This window comes from Pristiophorus japonicus, chromosome 2, assembly GCF_044704955.1.
Source record: "Pristiophorus japonicus isolate sPriJap1 chromosome 2, sPriJap1.hap1, whole genome shotgun sequence".
Lineage (NCBI taxonomy): Eukaryota > Metazoa > Chordata > Chondrichthyes > Pristiophoridae > Pristiophorus > Pristiophorus japonicus.
Genome location: NC_091978.1, coordinates 171253403 through 171281211, shown reverse-complemented (window position 1 = coordinate 171281211; position 27809 = coordinate 171253403). Strand labels below are relative to the sequence as shown.

Below are 27809 nucleotides of genomic sequence, written 5' to 3'. Positions count from 1 at the left end.
ATATGTAGAGTCTGGGAGCGAGGACAGTATTTTACTTTGGGGCTATTTTGTTCCAACTGGTGGGCGCAGTGCACACTATTTTTTTGCGGGGAGACAATGGCTCTGAAATTCCGTTTTGTCCTTCCCGTGGGCATTTTAGAGAAAAAATATGCACCTACCTTAAGCTGCTGCCCACATTCGACTTTCCGATGCTGAGGCCTCTCCTGACTGCGATTTGCAGCGCATGCACGTCAGGACGTGCGCAGGCCTGGAGCTGGAGTCACATGGCTCTGGGCAGCCAATCAGGTAAAGTCTCATAGTAATAGGAGTTCCGTAAGGTCCTAAACTCCTATTATTATATTGATTGAGAAACAGCCCCAAACACCCAAAACACAGCCCCAAACACCCAAAACACTAATAAAAAATAGAAAATATACACTACATTCATTAAAATTGAAGTTATTAATGTCTTAAAAAAATATTTATTTTCCCGATTTTTTAAAACGTTTTTTAAAATAAGCTTACTGATGTGGGGAAGTTTTTAATGATAAAATATGTTTTCATAACTTTATTTTTATATGGTTTTGTGTTTTTTAAAACACTTGCACCTGTACAAGTAAGCTATGCTCCTGCTTTTTCAGGCGCAAGATTTTTGAGGACATTTGTATACGTAAATATCGGAAATTTGCACTTACAAATGTCTTCGCTCCTGATCTGCGGATGATCTGTCAAGCCAGAAGCTTGGCAGATCAGAAAAGCCGGTTTTCAGCGCATGCGCATTGCGCGCCGAAAACCATCTTTTCCGATGCCTTCCCAGGTCCGTAGAAACTTCGTACGGACCCGGGAACGTTGGAATTTCAGGGCCAGTATCTCTACTGACGTTTAATGCTTGCTATGTGATTACTATAGTATAAGCCACGGTGGATTACTAGAATTATTAGGAATATATATATGTGCGTATAGCAATGTTACCTTAGAGCAGCAACAGTGAATTACAAGCACTGCAATGAACTAAAATAACTCAATGCAAAGAATGTCAGTATGTTCCAGTAAGGTTAACAGACAATTACAAAAAATTTTATTGCAACTTGTTTATTGCTTGATTTAGTTCAGAATATAGACCCTGAAATTCCTGGGGTTACAGAATGTGGAAAAGAAGATTTCCAATTTCAGCGAATCCAAGAATTGGGAGTGGACCTGGTTACACTGGGGTTCTACCTGTTTTGCATGCCTCCTTCCTGTTAAATTCTGGTGGAAGGAGAGCAGTAGGATTTTCCCGCACCTCACCCCCTCTGACATCAAGAGGATGTATCTGGGAGAGTTTCTTGGAATACCTGTGAATTCTGCCTATTTTGCCCTTGGTAGGCCTCAATACAACTGACACCAGCTGTAAGCTGGCGTGAATCCTATTGAGTCCTTTAGAAAGGCCCCAAACTTTTACCAGACTAAGGTAATCAATCCATCAAGGACAAAGGCTTCATTGGGTGCTGAAGACTTTTAAAAGTATTATCTTTGGAGTGGAGCAGCTGCGGGCTGCTGTGCCTTCCAAGGGCAGATTGGGCCGAGCGCTGGTGAAACACCCGCGGATATGCCATAGCTTCTGTTCTTCAGGCACAATTACTCCCCCTTCAAACTGCTTTCATCATTTCCCACTTTTGGTCCATCCATCCTGTCCAACTACTGCTCCAATTCCAATCTCCTTTTCCAGTTTAAGGTCATTGAAATTGTCATCAGCTCCCAACTTCATGACCACCCCCACCCCCTCTAAATCCCTGTTCAAATCTCTCCAATCCAGCTTCCATTCTTCCCACAACAACAAAATGGTCCCAGCCAAAGTCATGAATGACCCCATTTGTGCATGTGACAATGGTGCATGGTCCCTCCTCGTCTTTCTTGGTGCTAAAACTTGAGCACATAATTTAGGCTGACACTTCAGTGAAGTACTGAGGGAGTGCTGCACTGTCGGAGGTCTTTCATAAGAGACGTTAAACCAAGGCCCCGTCTGACCTCTCAACGTAAAATATTGCATGGCACAATTTGAAGAGCAAAGGAGTTATCCCCATTGGCTCTGGTCAACAATTTATCCCTCAACTAACATCGCTAAAACAAATTATCTAGTGAACCTATATTAGAACAGTGACTACACTGTTAAAGTACTTCATTGGCTGTGAAGTGCTTTGGGGTATCCTGAGGTCATGAAAGGCACTATATTAGTCCTCCTTAGAAACATAGAAACATAGAAAATAGGTGCAGGAGTAGGCCATTCGGCCCTTCGAGCCTGCACCGCCATTCAATGAATTCATGGCTGAACATGCAACCTCAGTACCCCATTCCTGCTTTCTCATCATACCCCTTGATCCCCCTAGTAGTAAGGACTACATCTAACTCCTTTTTGAATATATTTAGTGAACTGGCCTCAACAACTTTCTGTGGTAGAGAATTCCACAGGTTCACCACTCTCTGGGTGAAGAAGTTTCTCCTCATCTCGGTCCTAAATGGCTTACCCCTTATCCTTAGACTGTGACCCCTGGTTCTGGACTTCTCCAACATTGGGAACATTCTTCCTGCATCTAACCTGTCTAAACCTGTCAGAATTTTAAACGTTTCTATGAGATCCTCTCTCATTCTTCTGAACTCCAATGAATACAAGCCCAGTTGATCCAGTCTTTCTTGATATGTCAGTCCCGCCATCCCGGGAATCAGTCTGGTGAACCTTCGCTGCACTCCCTCAATAGCAAGAATGTCCTTCCTCAAGTTAGGAGACCAAAACTGTACACAATACTCCAGGTGTGGCCTCACCAAGGCCCTGTACAACTGTAGCAACACCTCCCTGCCCCTGTACTCAAATCCCCTCGCTATGAAGGCCAACATGCCATTTGCTTTCTTAACCGCCTGCTGTACCTGCATGCCAACCTTCAATGACTGATGTACCATGACACCCAGGTCACGTTGCACCTCCCCTTTTCCTAATCTGTCACCATTCAGATAATAGTCTGTCTCTCTGTTTTTACCACCAAAATGGATAACCTCACATTTATCCACATTATACTTCATCTGCCATGTATTTGCCCACTCACCTAACCTATCCAAGTCACCTTACTGAACCATTACCTCCTTAAGCAGATCTCTTCTGTTATATTCTTGAAGAAGGGGCATGAACTGCTGACTCTGCTGGAAGGGCAACTTTAAGTCGGTCATCTTCTCCTTTGCTATATCCTTGTTCTGTATGCCTCTGTCATTTCATCTTCCTTCTGCTCCTGTTCTGTCTCTATCATATGCATGTATGGTCATGATGATCCCCATAGTAAGAGCTCTATGACAAAGGGTTAAAAGAAAAAGATTTCCCAGCCTGAAACTGCTGAAAGGCAGGTCAATGAATCTTTTAGCAACACAGTTGAGAGAAGAGTTTTCTAATTGCTCCAGTCAAAGCTGATGCTTTAGAGTTCAGACAAAGACTGTGGATAGTCAAAGTCTGTGAACTCAACAACTGCCTGGTTTGACAAACCATGCTGGTGACTTCCTCCTCTTGTCTAAAGGCTCATGTTAAGTCAGGTGCATTTGTAGCATAAATGGTGGAATTTCTGGGACAGCAGATTTTGCCTTCATCATCTGCACTTTTGCATAAATGCACAACTGTGGGGAATATGCATCTTGTATCAGCACCCAGTTCCACTGGAATATAACATCTATTTTAGAATGAGCGTATTTCTGACATATCTGGTTTACGCCCAAATTCTGATCCTCTACACTGGAACTATATCACTTTCGGCCTCCAAAAAACGCAGAATTTCAGGCCTTTGATCTCTGTTGTGCAGAATAGTATGCAGTGCTATTCTGAAATGTTTAACATAATTGCAATCGTGATACTTGTGAGACCGTTTATTGTCCTTTAGTTTTTGAGCTTATATTGAAGTGCTGTGTGCATCTGCTAATTATTAGGACAGGGTCTTAGCGGGAGCTTTGTTTGGTCCGGTTTCATTTTTGTAGTGTTTGTATAAGTTGATTGTGAGTTCTAGATTTTGTTTTGTTCTTGTAGCTTACTGATCACTTTTTTTTGTACTGCTAACACTCCAGAATGCTTGGGGCAGTTAGGGTGTGGATGTTGTCATTGTTACAACTAGGATTCATGGATGGTGACAGCACTGTTAAACTTTTAAACTGCCTAGTGCCTCAGAAAAATACTTCCACAAACTATTTACAGCACAGAAACAGGGCCATTCAGTCCAACTGATCCATACCAGTGTTTATGCTCCACACGAGCCTCCTCCCACCCTTCTACATCTAACCCATCAATATGTCCTTCTATAGCTTAAACACATCTATGCTATTCGCCTCAGCTACTCCTTGTGGTAGCAAGTTCAACATTCTATCCACTCGCTAAGTAAAGAAGTTTCTTCTGAATTACCTATTGGATTTATTAGTGACTATCTTTTATTTATGGCCACTTGTTCTGATCTCACATGCAAGTGGAAATATCTTCTCTACTCTACCCTATCAAATCCTTTGTTAATCTTAAAGAAAACCTCTCAGTTCATCCCTCGGTCTTCGCTTTTCTAGAGATAAGAGCCCCACCCTGTTCAATCTTTCTTGATTGGTTCTCAGTTCTGGTATCATTCCAGAAAATCTTTTTTGAACCTTCTGCAGTGCCTCTATATCGATTTTATAATATGGAGACCAGAACTGTTCACAGTACTCCAAGTCTGGTCTAACCAAGTTCTATACAACCAAGTTTTAATATAACTTCTCTGCTTTTCAATTTTATTCCTCTAGAAATGAACCCCAGTGCTCTGTTTGCTTTTTTATGGCCTTATTAATCTGCATCACTACTTTTGGTGATTTGTGTATCTGTGCTCCCAGATCCCTCTGTGTTCCTCTACCCTATTTAGACACTTTGTTTCCAACGTATGTAGCCTCCTTATTCTTCCTACCAAAATGTACTACCTCACACCTATCTATATTCAAGTTCATTATCAATTACACGCCCATTCTGCAAGTTTATTAATGTCGTCCTGCATTTTGTCGCATTCCTCCTCTGTATTAACTACACTTCCGATTTGGTGTCATCCGCAGATTTTGAAATTGTACTTCCAACTCCCGAGTCCAAATTGTTTATGTAAATAGTGAACAACAGTGACCTCAGCACCGATCTTTGTGGAACACCACTTTCCACCATTTGCCAATCTGAGTAACTACCTTTAACCCCTACTCTCTGTTTTCTGTTTTGTAGCCAGCTTGCTATCAACTCTGTTATTTGCCTCCTGACTCTACATGTTCTGACCTTAGTTATGCGTCTACTATCCAGTAAATTATCAAAGGCTTTTTAAAAAAAATCCAAATATATTACGTCTACTGCATTACCCTTATCTACCCTTTTGTTACTTCTTCAAAGAATTCAATAAAGTTGGTCAAACCTGAGACAAATTTTCTCTTAGGCTTGACCCCTTTGGAATCTGTGCTCATTACTGTTTATTGTATTTTCAGTTGTTAGATGTTTTTCTATTACATCTTTGAGTAAGGATTCAATTAACCTTCCTACCACCGACGTTAAGCTAATTGATCTATAGTTCCCTGGACTTGTTCTGGCTGCTTTTTTATATATTAGAAACACTTGGAATGGCTGGGTATCTCATGCATATGGAGTACATTCCAGATTCCATACATATTGTGTAATAAGCATGCGTCATTGTCCAATTTAGGCCCTTTCCAGGGTGCACCACTAAGTGTTACTAATGATGATATTTTATAGTAAGTACACCATTTTATTCGTGTCAGAAATGCCATTGGAAAATAGCTTAGTGAAAGTAAAAAACCTTAAAAAAAGTTAAGATACAAACAAGTACACTGAGATACTAAGGGCAAATTTGTTTCAACACAGGAAAGTACATTTACATCTTTCCTTAACCAACAACAAGAAACCTTTGTGCAAAACAAATAGTCCTTTTGTCCAAAAATACAAATTAAAATATGTTTAATGTTTAAATAAATATAGAGCAAAAAAATTAATTAAATGTTGGAGTCGGTAAGCTATCATGAATAATTTTAATGTCCAGTGAGCAAATATTTGTATAGGGCAAAAGGGAGGTAATTGAATGGTTGACTATCCATTGTTGGGTAAGATTAGTTGTACATGATGCGTATTGGCCAGAATTTTCTCAAGGGAGGCCGGGTTTCCCGCAGGCCCTGCCAACTTTAACGGCAGGGCCTGATTTGCATATGAGGCCTCGGTTTCCAGCCCACAGCCAGCCAAATTGAGAGGCTGGCTGGCTGCGGGCAGGTAGGCCTGCAGATGTGAGGGGTCTGTCCAGTGTGGGTGGGGGGGCGGGTTTGGCATCGGGGCTCACGGGAGGAAGGTCGGTTGGAACATCGACAGTGGGGAGAGAGGATCAGGACTGTCCACCGGAGGATTGTGGCCGGCCTCAGCATCATTGATGAGGTGGGGGGGATCATGTGAGGGGGTTTCCGATCGTGGAGGGGTAGGTTGGTCAGGGACCCTGTATCCAGGAGGTAGATATAAAGCCACTTACCTCCTGGACCCAGCAGTCCCCATCTCGGTTTAACTGCCAGGTTTCACGAATTATGTGAAACCCGTCCACATGCAGTTAAATTCAAAATGGAGAGGATAAAAAGAGGCTTCCAGCCTCATTACAATATTTAAAATAAGGTAACGCCCCCTAGCAGTGAGCTGGCTGCTCGTCCCCCCATCCCTGCTCTGGCAAAACTGGAAGTGGGCAGATTGGAGGTGGGATCAGGTCGGGAATCCAATTATTAACAATTTAACTGCCCCCATGCTCCAAACTAACCATCTTTTTAGGGAAAAGTTCCAGCCATTGAGTAACAAATGGAATTCAGATGTAACAATGTTAAGATTTCAGGGATTCCTCTGCACTTTTGTCAAGTGGCTGCCAAAAATGTTAGTTTCTAGGAATTGTTGTAGTTATTTTCGATGTTATGGTTATTTTCTACAGCTCATAACCCTTAAAAAAAAGGATAGCAAGGGAAGAGTGCTTCGATTATAAAGTAATGTGTTGACCTAAATGTAAAATCAAAATATTGGATAAATGTCCTTACTTATTTCCTTTATTCCTTCCATGCGGACCGCCTGCCCACTTCGCATTTCCCTTGCACCAGCCCTTTCTGAATATGAATGTTATATGTGGCAGGAGTAGTTTCATTGAGAAGCCAACACTTACTTTTATCTCCATCTTTTTTTCCGCTTTTCTCTTTCTTGATTTCATGGGGCCAATTTTCAGTTTGGGCAGACCTTGGAGAGAGTCCTGAGCAATTTTGATGGTGAGGCCTCATGTGCATAATGTGGCTGCAAGCACTAAACCAATTTTCACAGGCAGCTCACTGGTCTGGGGGAGGCAGGAAATCCACTGCCTCCACCATGGAATCGCGCCAGATGTTCAACAACAACAGCAACAACTTATATTTATATAGCACCTTAAACAGAGTAAAATCTCCCAAGGCACTTCACAGGAGTGTTATATAAAAAAATTAACACTGAGTCATGTAAGGAGATATTAGGGTAGACTTGGTCAAAGAGTTTGGTTTTAAGGAGCATCTTAAAGGAGGAAGGAGAGGTTTAAGGATGGAATTTCAGAACTTAGGGCCTAGGCAGCTGAAGGCACAGCCACCAATGTTGGAGCGATTAAAATCAAAGATGCTCACGAGGCCAGAATTAGAGGAGCGCAGACATCTCGGGGGTGGTGGGGCTGGAGATTACAGAGATAGGGAAGGGTGAGGACATGGAGGGATTTGAAAACAAGTATGAGAATTTTAAAATTGAGGCATCGCTTAACCAGGAACCAATGTAGGTCAGAGAGCACGGGGCAATGGGTGCACGGACTTGGTGTGAGTTAGGATCCGAGCAGTAGTGTTTTGGATAACCTCAAGTTTATGGAGGGTAGAACGTGGGAGACCGGCCAGGAGTGTGTTGGAATAGTCAAGTCTGTAAAGCATACACTCCCATGTTCCACCACCAGGGAGCACATCCCCTGAAGTCCCAAGGGATCCCAGCATCCCTTGGGAGCACTCTATATAAGCCGACCCCTAAGGCCTGTTACTCACTCTGGAGTGTCTTAATAAAGACTGAGGTCACTGTTACTTTAATCTCCCTGTGTGCAGTCTCATCTATGTTAGGAACACAACACAAAGGATGAGGGTTTCAGCAGGAGATGAACTGAGGCAGGGGCGGAGTCGAGCGATGTTCCAGAGATGGAAATAGGCCTTAGCGATGCCGCAGATATGTGGTTAGAAGCTCATCTTGGGGTCAGATATGACGCCAAGTTTAAGAACAGCCTGGTTCAGCCTCAGACAGTTGCCAGGGAGAGCATGAGCATTGATGCACCTGCTGGCCTGACAAAAAACCCCAAAGGCTTACCTACTTCTGGAGCAGTCTGTGGCGGATCCTTTAAAGAAAATTGAATCATTGCAAATTGTCAATTGGGAAACTATTCTTCCAATTAATTGTAGGGAAATTAAAATTTGAAAGAAGCAGCAGTTCAGGTTAGCCTTTACTTGGACATAATAGCCACTCGTGGAAAGTTAAGTAACGAGCTCACTTTTCGCTTTTGTTTCTCTTTAATATCAAGTGACAGTGAACTTTGGAGGTGGTGCAGTATCGCCATATCACCCCGATAATAAGTATGTTTAGCCATCTTGAGCCGTGCTGAGCCACTGTATATTTTGTGCAACATGGGGATTAGCAGAAGTTTAGATTAAGTTGGCAGAGTGTTTAACCTTTCACTAACCAGTGCAGCAATGCCCATGCAAATTGACCTTTGCCAAGATGAGATGATCTCACACAAAAATGTAATGTCAGCTTATTTAAATAACCTTAGTGGAACTGTCAATGTTTAGTGCATGACATGCTTGGAGTGTCACGAGGAGTCAGATCAGGCAGCACTCCTGGCTGCCTAAACATTGCTTCCGTTTCTTTTTCATTTTCAGCCACTCTGCACAAGTTCCCTCGTGTACTTGACTGTTATGGGTCGCAAAAACAGTGACAACAATCGAGTGAACCCCATGTTATGGAAAGGGTATCTGGCAACAAACTCTTCCCCCCCCCCCCCCCCGCCCCACCCAACCCCTCACCCGTCCATCCCACCATCGGTGGCTTCCCTGAAGCACTCATTCCAAATGGGCACTTGGAACCAGCAGTGTTGATCAGACACTCTGGTCACATTACAGGGGGGCCTCCTGTTTTAAGTAAGTTTTGGGGCTTTATTAAGCCTTTTCTGCACATGCTTTCACTGTGTTAATGTGCTGTCTGGCTTCATTGAGTGATACTGAGCACATAGATGCATGCAGGTGTGTAGGTGTATATTGGCTGCCTACACCCGGTATACAGAGAGCTGCTGATTGATAGGTTTCAACTCAGCGGTTCCTGGCCATGACATTATTGCTTCCTATATGTCAATTGAGTATACTTGTATTTTTTTTATGTTATAAATATGATTTTCCAAATACATTGTTGATTTTTTTTAATGAGACCATGGCATTGCTGCACTGCAAACAGCTCTGTGTATCATTAATCACTAAAATCATTTAAATCCTGCAGGTTTTGATCACTATTTACTGGCTCGGAAAAGCAGCAAACAGCTGCACATCCTACAGTGGGCCGACACTGAACCTGAAAGAATTTGAAGGATTATTGTCTCAGATCCAAAAGGTAATAAATTTCAATGTCATTGTTATAGTTAGTCTGCTTCCTTAATCTCGGAATTTTATACTGTCATGTGTTGGTATCATTAGTGTCCATCTGATTACCTAAATGTACTGCTCATTCTCACTTGTTCAGCAAAATTATTAATACAATCTGAGAAAAGTTCAGACAAATTACTCAACCTCTTTGTGTTAATATTATGAAGAGAGGGGGAAAGCAAATGCATAGGCTTGGAAATTATACTCTGATATTATTGTACAGATGCTTAATGTATTCATATCAAATTCGATCATATCAAATGTAATCGAGGCATTAGCACAGCAGCTTCTGTTAGACTTGTGGAAAAAGTAATTTGAGCCAAATGTGTCAGGTGTTCATTCAATAATATCACACAGTGTCATTTCCAGGCTGTAATGTACTATTTTTAAACTTGTATGACAAATACTTCCACTGATGACACACTTTTTAATACCACAGTTTTAATGTTTTGTTGACATTAACTTTCTCCAGAATTGGTGGTGGAGAGTGAAAGCTGTTCCACTCCCAACACTGAATAAATTTGGCAAATATTGCCTTCATTCACATCCATGTTTTCTAAAGAGGCACTAATTGAGTCATTAAGAATATTTCAAATGTTCCCAATTATATAATTTGAAAACACTCGCTGTAATCCTAACATTTTTAATTTGAGAGTTTAAAAAAACGTTTTCGTGAAGTGGAGAACGACTGTAACAACATGTGAAAGAACTAGATCGTTGAACCCCATGATATGACCACAGAAGTGAACAAGAGCACCACTGTATTTCATTAGTGTGCTGTTTCTGAATTCCTTGTTAACTTGGTGCCAATTATAAATATTCTGTGGTGAGATATGACACTACTTTTATTTCAGTCATAGAAAATGTCATGATTAAGTTGTTACAAGCAGTCCAAAATCATAGAGACTTTTGTAAAATGAAACCGAGATCTCTTTTGAACATACGTGTGCTGATCTGTCCTTTGCTATAGCAATTAATGTTAAGGTAATCTTTAATTGAGACAAGGGATTTATTATACCACTGGGGTGAGCATAGCATGGGATGGCTTCCATTGACCTTTCCTTGGGCTACAGTTTCAGTGTTTAGTATGGGCTTCTTGCCTTGGAAAGAATTTATAATCAGGGGCTGTGAAAGGCAGCGATTGTTCTCAGTGCTCTGACCATGTGGGTCAGATGCAAGTGCGTTCAAATCTTTCAAAGCCAATAGCTGGCAAGCAGCAAAGCACTGGAATGATTTTTTTTAAGAGAAGAGGAAAGGCTTTTGCACATTTTCGTTGCTGATTGCCTCTGAAAGCTATTTAATCCAGGAATTCCATTTGTCAGGGACGGCGAAAGTTGAGGACAGACTTTGTTACAATTGTAATCCACAGGTTGTCACCGTTCTCTGGTAATGGCCACAAGCAGCATGTTTGTAAATGGGTGATGGACAAAATCTGATCATTACTATTGGGAGAGCATTTTGAAAACCATAGGATATTTTATTAGGAGAGCATTGCAGTTGGAAAATGCACAGCTCCACCAAACACAGTCACCGTATTTTCTTTCATCCACATCTCTGGACCATAATACACAAATGAAAGGCAGTGTCTGAGTCGCTGATTTTGTTTCATATTTTTAACCCTTGAAGTTTATGGTAAGTAACTTTTTTTTAAATCTAGGCCTATCTTAATGATTTATTTCATGCCCTGCCCGTCACTAGGAGATGGAGGACACGAACAGTCCAAAACGAAGCATCCGCGACAGTGGCTACATTGACAGCTGGGACTCTGAACGCAGTGACTCTCTGTCGCCTCCCAGACATGCCAGAGATGATTCCTTTGATAGTCTGGATTCATTTGGGTCACGGTCACAACAGACTCCATCCCCAGAGGTGATACTTAGAGGAAGTAGTGATGGTAGGTAGTGCCAAGATCCCAGGAGCATATCTGCTACAAGCAAATTCAGCCATTGTAATAAGTTTGGGGCTGTTTATGTCCGTCAGTGCGCAGCATAAATCTGCAGAAATATATGTGGTTATATGAGGCTATAGCTCACTATTGTATGGCAAAGTGACATGGGGCCAGCAGAGCTGAGTTATACTGGCAGTTCTCGTGTTGCTTTCAGGCCAGGGACAATGGAGCTCTGCACAGGTATACCTGTACATATACACAGAGATCTGCTCAGTGGCATTTGAATGGTGTTTAAATGGCAGCCTGTCATCTCCACTAACTTTACAGATTTTAAACTTCGCTTTGCGCAGGGTTGTAATTATACATAAGCAGGAATGAAACTGAAGTAATATGAGATGATCTCCCGGACGTGGTCTCATACTGCTTTGCTAAACTGAGTTTGGGCAAGTTGGCACCCAAATTACACTACGAAGCTTGCAATGATATGGAGCCATTAATGTGATATGCATGTGAACCTAATCTATGAAAGTTTATACTTGATAATAATTGTATCTGACTGAATGGCCATTAACAAAAAAAGCTGAATGAATTGTCCTGCTGTTTACAATATTCTTACTCAATTATAATATTTTTGTGGTTTACAAAAAGTATTGTAAATTCAATAAAAGTCATAGACTGAAAAGCAGAAAATGCCCACGCTAGAAATGCCAGAGAGACTTTTTAAAGCAGAGATGCAATTACAAAGTATGTTACTTTGCCCAATGTAAATGAAGAAAACACACACTTAAAATGATTGAGTTTGGGAAATGGAGTATATTACAGCCCTTGCCCTAGATAGTATTTCCAGAGAGACTGTGTGAATAAAGAGATGGCAGTGGGAGGTTTCATTTTAAGCTGCTGGAAAAAACTAACAAAGAAAATAGCAATTGGTGTGAAGAGGTTGGCAGAGTTTAAGTATCGGTAAGAGCTCGCAATTTGGGAAATAATGAAACATACTTAGATAAGACTGTTTATGTGCAGAACAAGATTCCTCTCACAGAAGTAATGTTGGCCTGAGCAGGACTGTTTTATATAGAGTTTATTCATCTGTACAGAGATTTAAGTTGCAGTACAGAGAAAAAAAATGTGGCTTTTAAATGTGGAATACATCTGTGACCCCAGGAGGTATGTTATGAATGTTTTGTTAAGGACCATTGCACTAACATCTTTCTCAATGGCCAATTCCAGGATTGCTGCAACATGCTACGCTATGGAGTAATAGGACATGAATCTTTGGGCTAGCGTTTCACTGGCTTTGTGACCGGGTTTTCGCCGCGATTTGACCCCGCAGCGAGAACCCAGTCGGCGAGATCTTCGGCGAGATTTTTGCGGCGGTGCTTTCACGTACTGCCGGGGAGAGGTGCGCCGGCGTGAAACGATGTGCAATGCTGCGGATTGCGTTCCCGTCATACTTACGTCACTCTCCGCCACGCCCAGAATACCGACGGGTCAAACCTGTCAGTGCAGCCCTGCCAGCAGCGGTAAGTATGAAGACCTGCAAAAAAGGTAAGTTAAAGCTTTAATTTTTTTAATTCTTTTTCAGTAATTTAGTAGGTAAGAGTTTGTGAATGTTTTGTGAATGTTTTTTTGCAATTTTTGTCCCCCCCCCCTGGCCCCAAGGTCTATCTCACAGCATTACCGGCCTCAAATTACAGTTGCCGAAACTCGCAGTTTGCGCCACAAATCTTCGTGCAACGCCAACTTTACCGATGCAGACGTAAAGGCCAAAAGTTAGGCATAAAAATGTCAGCGCAGCGAAAACAATAATTTTGGTGTAAAACTACCATTTTCGCCGTAATCTGAAAATCCAGCCCTCTGTGTACTGCTACCCTCTCACAGCCAGCTCCTGATTTCCATCATGTCATTTTGGGCAGTTGGGCTAAGTGGGGACCAGGAAGTTCCCTACAAGGAGACAAAGGAACAATAAAATCATTAGGGCCCTTTCAATTGCTGTATGGAAGTGGGATTACCCTGCATCCTAATTGCATTTCTCCTCGAGGGCAAGAAAAAGAAAAGAAACAGATCAGCATCCCAATTGGTTCAACATTTCACAGATATAGAGCATGAGTAGAGGCTCAAGAGTGTATGTATCATGAGATCTGATGAGCTACAGGTGAAAAGGAGACAGATTACATTTCGAGTAACACTGGTCTGTAACTTCATGTAGGCATTGCTGAAATATGTCACAACAGAGTGACAGGTCATTTTCTGACACTATTCTTTTGGGTACTTTGAAAGGTCGTGGCAGTGACTCTGAATCAGATGTAACACAGAAGGCACCTGACGTGAAGCGAGACGACATGTCTGTCAGACGGGCTTCCTATAATGAACCTAAATCATCCTTGCCTTTTAACCAGTATCTACCCAACAAGAGCAACCATACCGCCTATATGCCAGCACCTCTTCGGAAAAAACGGGCAGAGCGAGGGGAAAATTACCGGAAGAGTTGGAGTAACACTACCTCGCCTGTAGGAGCAGAGCGACCTTTCAGGTAAGTGACATAATTCTGTGAATTATAGGTAGTAAGTAATGTTCACATGTGACTAAAGCCTCTACAGCCCATTCATTTGTGGAGCTATTACAAGATGATTCCATTATACATGTTGATATTTTGGTGTGATTGTAAAATGGTGTTTGTGGTTCAATGGATGGTTTTGTTAAACGGAACTGTCTAACCAATCCTAGCAATGCCTATTGCTACCTGTTACTGCCCAGTAGGCAACATCTTACATTTCCCCCCCACTGAAAATGGCTCATTGCCATCATCATGAATTCTCATGTGGAGATGCATCCTTTTTATGAATTACAATAAAGGGAACCTACGTGACTGTATTTGGAAATAGTTGAGTTGTGGTAAAATTATTGTCAGTCTGCTGAATGGGCATCATTGTCAGGGGTTTGGTTATATTCAGCAACTCCCAGCTTGTGAGAGAAAAATACCTAAATGTAATCAAACCACCCACTGCGCGTTGTCCATCGAGGAGACAGGTGTGATATTCTCAGTAATGTTCATTTCATAGTGTTGAAACAGAGCAGCCTTCAGCTTGAAACTTCAAAATCTAGGTTGTACTGTGCAACATTTTGAAAATACTACTGTGAAAAAGGTTGTGGCTAAGGTTTAGTTGGCTGCTATCTTAACAGCCTGTTGCTATGGTAATAACTCAGCGTGGTATAAGAGATCACCTCAATTGGTTTTTGCCCTTCTGATGTGACAGAGATATTTGAAGTTAAATGATATCCAGAATGAAACCTCAGGATATAAATGGTTTGCAATGATCTATAACACTGCTATAATGTAAATTGGGTGTTTGTGTAAGATGCACAACCTTTTCGTCCTTAATATATGTTGTATAACTCATTAGTCATAGTCACCCTGAGCCTATAGAAGAAGAGCACAATGAAGAATCCTCTCAGGATGAAGATTTTGCCGAGACGCCATCTTTGTTTTCCAAAGTTCAAGGGATTGATGATTCCAAGACAACGGTGAAATTTGAATTGGCTCCTCCTGGGAATGCTGATGGTCTCAAGAAGCGGTTGCAAGTTTGTGTGGCTGAAAACCCAGGGCACGGAGCATCCAAAGTAGGTGCAAAATGGGAGGGGAAAGATGAAGAAGAAATGAAGAAGTTGAAAAGAATTCAGAGAGCTGGTATCACAGTCATGCCAGCATCTAAGCGATACTGCAGGTCAGCAACATGGTGTAGAGCTCTCATAGAAGTGAAACAAAGGCATGAGTTCCTGTGGTTAGGCACAATGTATTGTTGCTTTATTAGGTTTTATTATACCATGGTCTTCTGTGAGAATTTTGTAAACTATAATTTTTTTTAACAGAACAGGAGGGAAATTCTGATCTAGAAAATATTTAAGTTCACCACAAGTAGATCTTATTCTAATGAAATTTGAAGGAAGTTAATTGAAGTACTTTTAAAATGGACAATAAAGATTTATCCTAAGGATTTTGGTTTTGAATGGTGGTTTTAATTTAATTTTGAATTACTGATTTTGACATGGTATAATAGGAATAAGTGATGAGGCTGAGGAATAACCCTAGTGTGCTGGCTGATGTTCATTTTGGCTTTGGCCATGTTACTGTGCACACATCAAGCAATATTTTCTGCATGAATATTTTGAAGTTCACAGATTGATGTGCCGTGTATAAATACTTTAATCACAATAGATATGTATTGCAGATGTTGCTGTGTATTTATCCATACAGCAGAGCTGGGTTACTCATCTTGGCATGACACTACGATACAACTAACAGTTTAATAGAAATGTTGAAAATTTTTGTCACTGCAGTGTACAAGCCTTGACGTAGTGACATAACCCTGTCACCAATTAATGAATACACTTAGATTTCACACTTTATTTGTCATGTCTAAGAGATTATAGCGGTAATTTTACAAGTTCTCACTCCCAGCACAGAATCTTGCCACCAAGTTACATATCGGAAATGATAATGGGTGGAAAGTCCTGAGGGCTATGCACTCAAATTCCCAATATATGTTCTCAGCAGACACAGGTGGGGACACAAAGTCAGGAAATTGCCTTTAATTTGTTTAAACCTGTGTTCCAAATGGAGTAATATACAGCAGGGGTGTGCGGGGGTGCGGTGGGGGAGAGGTGTTGAGGAGTGTCACAGACAGGATTAGGTAGATGAATGTGTGTTACATATAAAGGTGTAAAATTGGCACCTAAGTATCCAAAATGGCGGGCGGTGTGCGCATGTTTATTCTGTGCCAGAAGTGCCATATTAGATTAAGCTGCTCAAATTAATATTGAAATAAGGGTCCTATGTTTGTTCAGAGCCTGACTTGCCACATGATAAGCTCACCCAGCAAATCATTGCCAGTAAAAGTCAGCAAGGACCTTGCAGCAGTGCTATTTAAAGGGCTTATCTACTCTATATAGGTTAGTTGCTGGTTTGTCCTCTTAAGCTGCTGGTTAACATCTAGGCCTTTTATCAGCTATTTTCTGAATTCTTCAAGTGAATACTGAATTGTGCTGGTGCTGGACTGTTTGTCTGTTTTTTTGAAAACATTTATTGCAGTCATGGGTGGTCTGGTTAGTCTGCCTTCGGGGCTGGGGGACGAAGGAGAGCAGAAAAGAAGCCATGGAATCTGTCAGATCTGTTGGCAGATGCGCCATCATCATGGATGCCACTGTCGTGCTTGTGAGCTGACCACTTGCCCCATGTTCGACAAAATGGTCTCCATGCTGTGCATGAGCCCCAACACAAATTGGAGCTCGACTCTTACATGCTCTGAGCCATGTGCGCAAGCTCGTTGGCAGGCTGCCCAGTGCACCTAACATTTCCTGTGGTATTCCCCTCCATCCTCTTATGTAGGTTGGGCCTTTGAAATCAGCATTTGAGTTCTCTGCAGCAGAGCTAGTATGCCATCTTGCCCTCCAGTGAGCTGGCACCTGTGGCATCCCATCTCCCTAGCTTCTGCCCATTGTACCCATTGATGTACCACGGAAAGGCCCTGCTTTTAGCCTAAAGTAGGCATGTTGCTAATCTCTGAGTTGGTGCATGCTATGGTTAGATCAAGTGACATCACATCTTCAATGTGTCAACTGTGGCTCAATTAGTAGCAGCCTCGCCTCTAAGTCAGAGGGTTGAGGGTTCAAGTCCTACTCCAGAAACTTGAGCGCAAAAATTGAGGCTGACGCTCCAGTACAGAACCGAGGGAGTGCTACACTGTCGGAGGTGAGGTCTTTTGGATGATATGTTAAACCGAGGCCCTTTCTACTTTCTCAGGTGGATGTAAAAGATCGCATGGCACTATTTTGAAGAAGAGCAAAGGAGTTATCCCCAGTGTCCTGACCAATATTTATGCCTCAACCAACACCACTAAAACAGATTATGTGGTCATTATCACATTGCTGTTTGTGGGAGCTTGCTGTGCATACATTGGCTGCCATGTTTCCTACATTACAACAGTGACTACACTTCAAAAAATACTTCATTGGCTGCAAAGTGTTTTGGGATGTCCAGTGGTCATGAAAGGTGCTATATAAATGCAAGTCTTTCTTTTCTTCAGGAAGAGTGGTCTCTTCTTCTTGGAGTGGCCCATGGGTGAAAGCAGCTGCAGTTTGTCATGCAGAGTGTGTAGGGTGAGATGAACGTCGGCAAGGAAAAAGGGGGTAAAGTGTGAAGAAAGCCTGCATGACTTCGCCTCCGGTGTTGTCACTTGCAATGGCCATTGCTCTCCCCCTGCTCGTGATGGCCAGCACGATTTCCTCCAGTGGGGAAATTGTGTACAGGGAGACTTGACCTCCTCTGATTGTCGCCTCCTGCCTCATGTTTTGCCCCTTCTCCTTAAAGAAGGGAGTGTGTTCGTGACAGCCACGTGGGTTGTTTTGAGAATGTGGCCCAGGGAATTTGCATTGACTCAATGGGAGATGCACCTTCTGTCCTCTCTCAGGATGATAGGTGGAATAGTGCAGATGTTATATACAAAATGTGTAGTGTGGGCTGCAATCATGGTGCGAGTAGAAGACAGAGAATGTGTGAGTATGAGGAGAAGGAGAGGTGTAGTGAAGTGTGGCGCAGTGATTGTAGGAAAGTGAAGGTAAGTAGGTGAGGGGATTATTGAGAGTAGTGAGGGTGGAGGTGTACGCAGAGAGCAGTGTTCTTACCTTGACAACTCTGGTGAGGTCATTGAACTACTTTCCACATTGCAGCCATGTGCCAAGACCTAAGGTCCCACCATTGATCTCCGCAGCGACACCTTTCCACTGCTGGCAGAGCTGTTGCCTGAAGACCTTTCTTCACCCTGGCGGGAACAGGATCTCCCTCCTCCTGATCACTGCCTTGAGCAGGGCCTCCAACGTAGCATCTGAGAACCTGAGTGCCTTGTCTGAACCTCTTGCAGCCATGTTTCCATGCTGCTTCCAGTCATGGTGCATCTCCCCTGTAAGAGGTTCTGGAAGTGTTTAAGTGGCATCAGAGACTCTTGATTTTCCGGCCCCAAACAGGTGTGCATCCAACAAGCAATGTGGACATTGCTGGCTGCATGCCTGACTCATTATGGATCTCAAACCAGTGTCCTGATCTTAAATAAAGGCAATTACAAAGTTATGAAGGCAGACTTGGCTAAAGTGGACTGGCAAAATAGATTCAAGTGTGGGATGGTTGATAAACAGTGGCAGGCATTTAAGGAGGTATTTCATAACTCTCAACAAAAGTATATTCCAGTGAGAAGGAAAGAATTTAAGAGAAGGGAGAACCATCCGTGGTTAACTAAGGAAGTAAAGGATGATATCAAATTGAAAAAAATGGCATTCAAAGTTGCCAAGATTAGTGGGAGGCCAGAGGATTGGGAAATTTTTAAAAATCAGCAAAGGACGACTAAAAAAGTTAGAAACAGAGGAAAGATAGAGTATGAGAGTAAACTAGCAAGAAATATAAAAGCAGATAGTAAGAGCTTCTACAAGTAAATAAAAAGGAAGAGAGTAGCTAAAATAAACGTTGGTCAGACTGGGGAAGTAATAATGGGGAACAGGGAAATGGTGGCAATTTTGAACAAATATTTTGTATCGGTCTTCAGGGTAGAAGACACTAAACACTTCCCAACAATAGATAATCAAGGGGCTATAGGGAGGGTAGAAATTAAAACAATCACTATCACTAAAGAAAAATTACTCGGTAAAATAATGGGACTAAAGGTGGACAATTCCCCTGGATCTGATGGCTTGCATCCTAGGGTCTTAAAAGAAGTGGCTGCAGAAATAGTGGATGCATTGGTTGTAATCTACCAAGGTTCGCTGGATTCTGGGGAGGTCCCAGCGGATTGAAAAACCGCAAATGTAACGCCCCTATTTAAAAAAGGAGGCAGACAGAAAGCAGGAAACAATAGACCAGTTAGTCTAACATCTGTCGTTGGTAAAATGCTGGAACATATTAAGGAAGCAATAGCAGGACATTTGGAAAAGCATAATACATTCAAGCAGAGCCAGCATGATTTTATGAAAGGGAAATCATGTTTGACAAATTTGCTGGAGTTAATGAGCAGGGTGGATAAGGGGGAACCAGTGGATGTGGTGTATTTGGATTTCCAGAAGGCATTTGATAAGGTGCCACATAAAAGATTACTGCACAAGATAAGAGCTCACGGAGTTGGGGTAATATATTAGCATGGATAGCGGATTGGCTAACTAACAGAAAACAGAGATTGGGGATAAATGAGTCATTTTATGGTTGGCAAACGGTAACTAGTGGGGTGCCACAGGGATCACTGCTGAGGCCCCAACTATTTACATTCTATATTAATGACTTGGATGAAGGGACCGAGTGTAATGTAGCCAGGTTTGCTGATGATACAAAGGTGGGTGGGAAAGCAAGTTGTGAGGAGGACACAAAAAATCTGCAAAGGGATGTAGACAGGCTAAGTGAGTGGGCAAACATCTGGCAGATGGAGTATAATGTGAGAAAGTGTGAGGTTATGCACTTTGGCAGGAAAAATAAAAAAACAAATGATTATTTAAATAAGAACATAAGAACATAAGAATTAGTTGCAGGAGTAGGCCATCTAGCCCCTCGAGCCTGCTCCGCCATTCAACAAGATCATGGTTGATCTGGCCGTGGACTCAGCTCCACTTACCCACCCGCTCCCCATAACCCTTAATTCCCTTATTGGTTAAAAATCTATCTATCTGCGACTTGAATACATTCAATGAGCTAGCCTCAACTGCTTCCTTGCGCAGAGAATTCCACAGATTCACAACCCTCTTGGAGAAGAAATTCCTTCTCAACTCGGTTTTAAATTGGCTCCCCCGTATTTTGAGGCTGTGCCCCCTAGTTCTAGTCTCCCCGACCAGTGGAAACAACCTCTCTGCCTCTATCTTGTCTATCCCTTTCATTATTTTAAATGTTTCTATCAGATCACCCCTCATCCATCTGAACTCCAACGAGTAAAGACCCAGTCTACTCAATCTATCATCATAAGGTAACCCCCTCATCTCCGGAATCAGCCTAGTGGAGAGAAACTACAAAATGCTGCAGTACAGAGGGACCTGGGGATCCTTGTGCGTGAAACACAAAAAGTTAGTATGCCGGTACAGCAAGTAATCAGGAAGGGAAATGGAAGGTTGGCCTTTATTGCAAGGGGGATGGAGTATAAAAGCAGGGAAGTCCTGCTACAACTGTACAGGGTATTGTTGAGGCCACACCTAGAGTACTACGTACAGTTTTGGTCTCCTTATTTAAGGAAGAATATACTTGCATTGGAGGCAGTCCAGAGAAGGTTCACTCGGAGATGAAGGGGTTGACTTATGAAGAAAGGATGAGCAGGTTGGGCCTATAATCATTGGAGTTTAGAAGAATGAAAGGTGATCTTATTGAAGCTTATAAGATACTGAAGGGGCTCAACAAGGTAGATGCAGAGAAGATGTTTCCACTCGTGGGGAATCTAGAACTAGGGGACATAGTTTAAGAATAAGGGCTCGCCCATTCAGAACTGAGATGAGGAGGAATTTTTTTCTCCAAGAGAGTCGTAAATCTGTGGAATTCTCTGCCCCAGAGAGCTGTGGAGGCTGGGTCATTGAATATATTTATGGTGGTGATAGGCATATTTTTGACCGATAAGGGAATAAAGGGTTATGGGGAGGGGGCAGGGAAGTGGAGCTGAGCCCAAGATCAGATCAGCAATGATGTTATTAAATGGCGGAGCTGGCTCAAGGGGCCAAATGGCCTACTCCTGCTCCAAATTCGTATGTTCTTATGTTCTTATTATAATGAACTGCTAGATTTCACCTTGTCCTTGTGTCCACGTGAACAGGTGCATGCAGCGCTCATCCAGTCCTCTGCCTGTCTGTTTTCGGGTGAGATACATTGCTAGGTCCAGATGTCCACAGCGGTGTCCCAGGAGTCAGACGGTCGTGATATTGTACTATATGACTCACACATTATTGCACATGCGCTGTACTGCATTGACAGAGGGTTTCATTTCACTAAATTTCCTTATATGTATTTAGTATATTACTAAATGATTGACAGCAACTGTTATTAATGGTTGCATCAATATAATTTATATTAGCTGTAAGCTGCATAACAAGTAGAGTCATAAGAAACTCAGAGTAAAATTTTCCAAGATTTTGTGCCATCTATGGGATCACACATGCAGAAACCAGCTTAGCAGAAAATCATGGATGCACAATTGAAATCAAGAGACAGAAATTCACGGGTGATGTACCCTTGATCTTCTTCTAAATCCTTCACTGTGTGCAAGGCACCGCCAGTGGTGTAGCATCTTGGAAAATCATGCTCTTGGTACCAATGTGGAATAAAATGGCTTGTGCATGGAAGTGGAGCTAAAGTTGCGAAGGACTGCGTGTGGAAACTGGCATGAGGAACAATTCATCTTAATAAAAAATAAAAAGAATACTGACAGTTGTGTTCATGGTACTTGAGTAGTGAGTACTGCTGTAGATGTTTTCTGCTAACAGCACACACCCTCACATTTACCATGCAGAAAAATGATTATTGTTTCTCTCGGATGACAAATATTCACAACTTTTGCCCCAATACGGTAGACAAAAGGAACAACATGAAAACAGTGGGCAATCCACTCCAGATATCATCCTCCGCAGAGAAAATACATTTTTGTCAAGCTATCAGGACAGCGAGTCAGAGTCCGAGGAAGAGGAACACAAAGTTCCAGATCTTGAGAAAGACGACCTGGCATTGAGGAAGACTCAGATGCAACAATCCAAGTCCAAAGTTGCATTCAATCAATTCTTACCCGGACCATGCACAAAGAAGGACAGAGAACGCTGGGAAAGTATTAAACATTCCTCATCTGAACCTGCTGGAGCTTCACAAAGTAATGAGCAGAAAATGGACAGGTGTGCATTATGTTAGCTACAAATTGATGTCTTTCCTTCGATGTAACTATCTTACTGCTCTCTAAAATCTACTTAGCAATTTTTCTGCCCGCAGCACGCTGGCCAAATTGGCTTGTGACTGGCCCTCAAAATGGACCAATCCTCCTGTTGGGTCAGTGGGTGCACTTCGCCAGCTGACTGCCTGAAGCCCACGTCGGTTAACACCGACCACATAATTTCAACAAATTCAAGAGGGAAATGGATAGATATTTAGCAGAGAAAGACATAGAGGTGTCTGAGAGTTAGAGTAATAAATGACTTTTTTTGACCTTTGTGACTGGCTAGATGGATCGTAATCATCTCTTATAGTCTTGTACATTATCATTAATAGATTGTAGATAGCTGAGGCCCAAGCACTATTCCTTGTGGCATCCCACTAGTTGGCAGACCAGTTGAACAAATACTTTGGTTCTGTCTTCACGAAGGAAGACACAAATAACCTTCCGGAAATACTAGGGGACCGAGGCTCTAGTGAGAAGGAGGAACTGAAGGAAACCCTTATTAGATGGGAAATTGTGTTAGGGAAATTGATGGGATTGAAGGCTGATAAATCCCCGGCGCCTAATAGTCTGCATCCCAGAGTAATTAAGGAGTGGCCCGAGAAATAGTGGCTGTATTGGTGATCATTTTCCACCAGTCTGTCGACTCTGGATCAGTTCCTATGGACTGGAGGGTAGCTAATGTAACACCGCTTTTTAAAAAAGGATGGAGAGAGCAAATGGGTAATTATAGACCGGTTGGCCTGACATCAGTTGTGGGGAAAATGTTGGAATCAATTATTAAAGATGAAATAGCAGCACATTTGGAAAGCAATGACAGGATTGGTCCAAGTCAGCATGGATTTATGAAAGGGAAATCATGCTTGACAAATCTTCTGGATTTTTTTGAGGATGTAAAAAGAGGAGTGGACAAAGGAGAACCAGTGGATGTGGTGTATTTGGACTTTCAAAAGGCTTTTGACAAGGTCCCACACAAGAGATTAGTGTGCAAAATTAAAGCACATGGTATTGGGGGTAATGTACTGATGTGGATAGAGAACTGGTTGGCAGACAGGAAGCAGAGAGTCGGGATAAACGAGTCCTTTTCAGAATGGCAGGCAGTGACTAATGGGGTGCCGCAGGGCTCAGTGCTGGGACCCCAGCTATTTACAATATACATTAATGATTTAGATGAAGGAATTGAGTGTAATATCTCCAAGTTTGCAGATGACACTAAGCTGGGTGGCAGTGTGAGCTGTGAGGAGGACGCTAAGAGACTGTAGGGTGACTTGGACAGGTTAGGTGAGTGGGCAAATGCATGGCAGATGCAGTATAATGTGGATAAATGTGAGGTTATCCACTTTGGGGGCAAAAACACGAAGGCAGAATATTATCTGAATGGTGACAGATTAGGAAACGGGGAGGTGCAATGAGACCTGGGTGTCATGGTACATCAGTCATTGAAAGTTGGCATACAGGTACAGCAGGCGGTGAAGAAGGCAAATGGTATGTTGGCCTTCATAGCTAGGGGATTTGAGTATAGGAGCAGGAAGGTCTTACTGCAGTTGTACAGGGCCTTAGTGAGGCCACACCTTGAATATTGTGTTCAGTTTTGGTCTCCTAATCTGAGGAAGGACGTATTTGCTACTGAGGGAGTGCAGCGAAGGTTCACCAGACTGATTCCCGGGATGGCAGGACTCCATATGAGGAGAGACTGGATCAACTGTGCCTGTATTCACTGGAGTTTAGAAGGATGAGAGGGGATCTCAGAAACATATAAAATTCTGACGAGACTGGACAGGTCAGATGCAGGAAGAATGTTCCTGATGTTGGGTAAGTCCAGAACCAGAGGACACAGTCTAAGGATAAGGGGTAAGCCATTTAGGACTGAGATGAGGAGAAACTTCTTCACTCAGAGTTGTTAACCTGTGGAATTCCCTACCGCAGAGAGTTGTTGATGCCAGTTAATTGGATATATTCAAGAGGGAGTTAGATGTGGCTCTTACGGCTGAAGGAATCAAGGTGTAAGGAGAGAAAGCAGGAAAGGGGTACTGACTGAATGATCAGCCATGATCTTATTGATTGGTGGTGCAGGGCCGAATGGCCTACTCCTGCACCTATTTTCTATGTTTCTATATTACGCCTTGCCAATCGGAAAGTGACCCGTTTATCCCTACTCTCTGTTTTCTGTCCGTTAACCGATTCTCTATCCATGCTAATATATTACCTCAATTCAAGAGATGTTATTGTGGTAAATGCCCCCTTATTACTTGTCTACTGAACCTCCCTTATTAGCCTGGTTCCTATGGTTGCATAGATTCTAGTTGCAGCTGTGCCATGTTTTCCCCAAGTTATTTAACTCCTGTCTTTTCAAGGTCGGTGACGTCATATCTTTTATCATGTTTCATTCAGCTTTATCTACTTGAATAAAAATGTCAAGTTGATCAGTGTTTTGGGGATAGTGCAGGAAAGTGGAGTTGAGATAGAAGATCAGCCATGATCTCATTGAATGACGGAGCAGGCTCGAGGGGCTGAATGACCTACTCCTGCTCCTCGTTCTTATGTTCTTATGTTTGTTCCATCAGTCTTTTTGCTAAGCTGGTTATGATTGGTTACTTTGCTTTGTGAGCTAATGTGTGTGTATAAGTGTTCACAAACAAATTACTAACCACTTGCATATATATGTGCATAAAGAAAATAAGTGTTAATAGACAAATTAATAAGTAAATTGACTATAATCTTTCAGGCTAGGAGGAGCTTGCCCCCAAACATTCCTTCCATAAAATGTTCCAGGCCAGGTTTGGAGTTGCTCTGCTCACTACCTGTTGCAAATGGGCAGAATGTGCCCATTTCAAGGCCCGCTTGAAAACTGCATTAGGCAGGCTTTGGCTATCCAAGGGGTTGTCATTGCTTCCCTGCTATTTTCAACTGCCAGACACTTTGTAAAAGGATGGCTGGCAGTTGAAAAGTGCCCAATTTTTTTCCTATTTTAGTTGGTTTGTTGATCAAAAATGTACATCCAAAATATGCTAAACAAATGGTCAAAAGATTCTAGCAAATTCCACAGATGCATATCTAATGGAGGACAAAAGTCACTGTGGGGAGTTCATTTGAAATTATGCTTCCCTTCTGAATACAGGTCATTTAGCGCTTATCCACCACTTTTGTAATTTGTTTGCAATTTGCAATTTAAAATCTTATAGCTGGTTGTGAATTAAATTCAGATAGGATAGGCTTAATTTCATAATTATGCTTAGCAGATGCTGAAAGATATTTACTGCAGAGTAGGCCATGCAAGTTTACAGTATGTGTGTGAATACCCAGCTTTTACAAAAAAAACCTTAGTTCTATTTTCATAACTAGGAACATAGCAACAAGAGTAGGCCATTCAGCCCCTCGAGCCCGTTCCATTCAATTAGATCATGGCTAATCAACTCCATTTATCCATATTGTTCCATATTTTTTGATACCCTTAGCTAACAAAAATCTATTGATCTCAATCTTAAAAACTTCAATTGACTCAACATCCACAGCCTTTTGGGGCGAGACCAGATTTCCACCACCCTTTGTGTAAAAAACATGCTTCCTAATTTCACTCCTAAATGGCCTAGCTTTAATTTTAAGATTATATCGCCTTGTTCTGGATTGCCCCCACCAAAGGAAAAAGTTTCATAGGATTATGAGCTTATTGTTTAATTGAAAATATTTTCCGGCTTTTATCCAACTGTATATGATTTAATTCTCAATAATGTGCATTGAATTATCTTTGCTGCCATCTTTCTCTCCGTTCCCATTCTACCTATTGCAAACCGCGCCTATCTCAAAACTTCTCAATTTGTTTCCTCTCTTCTCACTTGATATTCTGTCCTTTTTCTTCCTTTGACCTGTGTACAATTGTACAGCCAAAGTCATATTCAGGCTACAGAGAGTGAGGTGGTTATCCCACATAAAGCAAGTGTGCTCCTGAAGTCACAGCAGCAGAATGAGCCTGAAGAGCAAGAGCAGCTGAAAACCCCAGATATAGAGCGTGATGACCTGGCTCGGCGAAAAGTCCTGAGTGGCTTTACCAGTCGGCAAGAGCCTCACACCTTCATTCATTCGTCTATTACATCAGCTGATATGGAAATATGGGAGAGGCTCAAGGTTTCCACTGATACCAGGTTGTTACCGACCTCCCCTTCTGTTGTTTCTAATAGAAAGCAACATTGGGAAAGCTGCTTCATATTTTCCCTTTTTCATATATTTTTAGCTATACATTGAGTAATGTATGTCTTCTTAATCTGAGCTTACATTTAAAGTTGTGCTTGAAAAAGTACTAACTGCCTGTTTAAGAACCTCAATGATAGAAATACTTGTTTTATTTTTAATTTGGCTGGATTGAATATGATGTTATTATGCAATATGACTGGTGCAGTGTTGGCATCACATTATCCTACCCCCAAAGACACAAATAAAAACACTACACCGCTCATTAACATATGCCGTACATCATATTATGTTGTTTAACCTAAAGCATTTCTTAACAGAGCAACAAGCCTGTATTTAAAAAAATAAAACAACACAAAATTACCTGCAATCAAACCGAGTCATCCATGGATTCGTATATTGTCCCTTCATCCTGGAATCACTGTTTTAATCCAGGCACACTGATGGCATGAAAGACTCATCCATTTGCTGGTTTTAAGGATACTAACTGAAATAAATGTGGCCATTCTCAACACTATTCTTAGTATGTGTAGAGATACAGCACAAAACTCCCCATAACTGCACTGGTTGTCAATAAGTTGGTCGGGTTCAAGAGGCTGAAACAGGTGGTTGTTGTGTAATCCAGAAGTGTCATCTTATTGTAATAGGGGTGCTCTGATGAGCTGGGGTTAAAGCATACTGTTAGGGAAGAGAATGAGCAGTTTTACTCTGGTCCAACTACACTTAACTTGGGCAAACAGGAGATAGAAAAGCATTCGATCCTACAGCAATAATCGTGAGTATAAACAAAATTACCAAAAAGCCCCTTACCCAAGTATCACTTTTTAAAATATTTTTTTATCACTGTTAAAGATCAATATTTAGGTTCATATGTGTAGATTAAATGTGTAGTGATCACTGCCATCAAGTATCTTTCTCCTGTGATTGCTTCCTATTCCGTCCACAGAAGCCATCAGATTCCCAGTGAAGTGGTAACCACTGTAAGCTCCCTCCACACATGCTGTTTCTGAAATGCAAATATTTTCAACACTAATAAAGTAAAATCAATTTGGCAATCAAATAATCACGTTAATTATGGGCATATTCTCTTTTATCTTTAAGCATGTAACCTTCAGTATTCTTTTAACCTA

General features: G+C 41.9%; 1 protein-coding gene across 5 annotated transcripts in view; it reads left to right on the top strand.

Annotated features, from left to right (window-relative positions):
- The window catches only part of LOC139242191 (LIM and calponin homology domains-containing protein 1-like), a 570211-nt gene that overhangs the window by 406330 nt on the left and 136072 nt on the right, over positions 1-27809 (top strand). For 2 of the 5 annotated variants that reach the window (XM_070870268.1, XM_070870269.1), the window contains exons 6-11: positions 9542-9652; positions 11383-11578; positions 13850-14102; positions 14974-15294; positions 22145-22456; positions 26376-26633. In XM_070870268.1, the coding sequence (XP_070726369.1) occupies positions 9542-9652; positions 11383-11578; positions 13850-14102; positions 14974-15294; positions 22145-22456; positions 26376-26633 (1451 nt within the window). The remainder of the gene's footprint in view (positions 1-9541; positions 9653-11382; positions 11579-13849; positions 14103-14973; positions 15295-22144; positions 22457-26375; positions 26634-27809) is intronic. The other 3 variants (XM_070870287.1, XM_070870279.1, XM_070870273.1) reach the window with 2 other exon arrangements.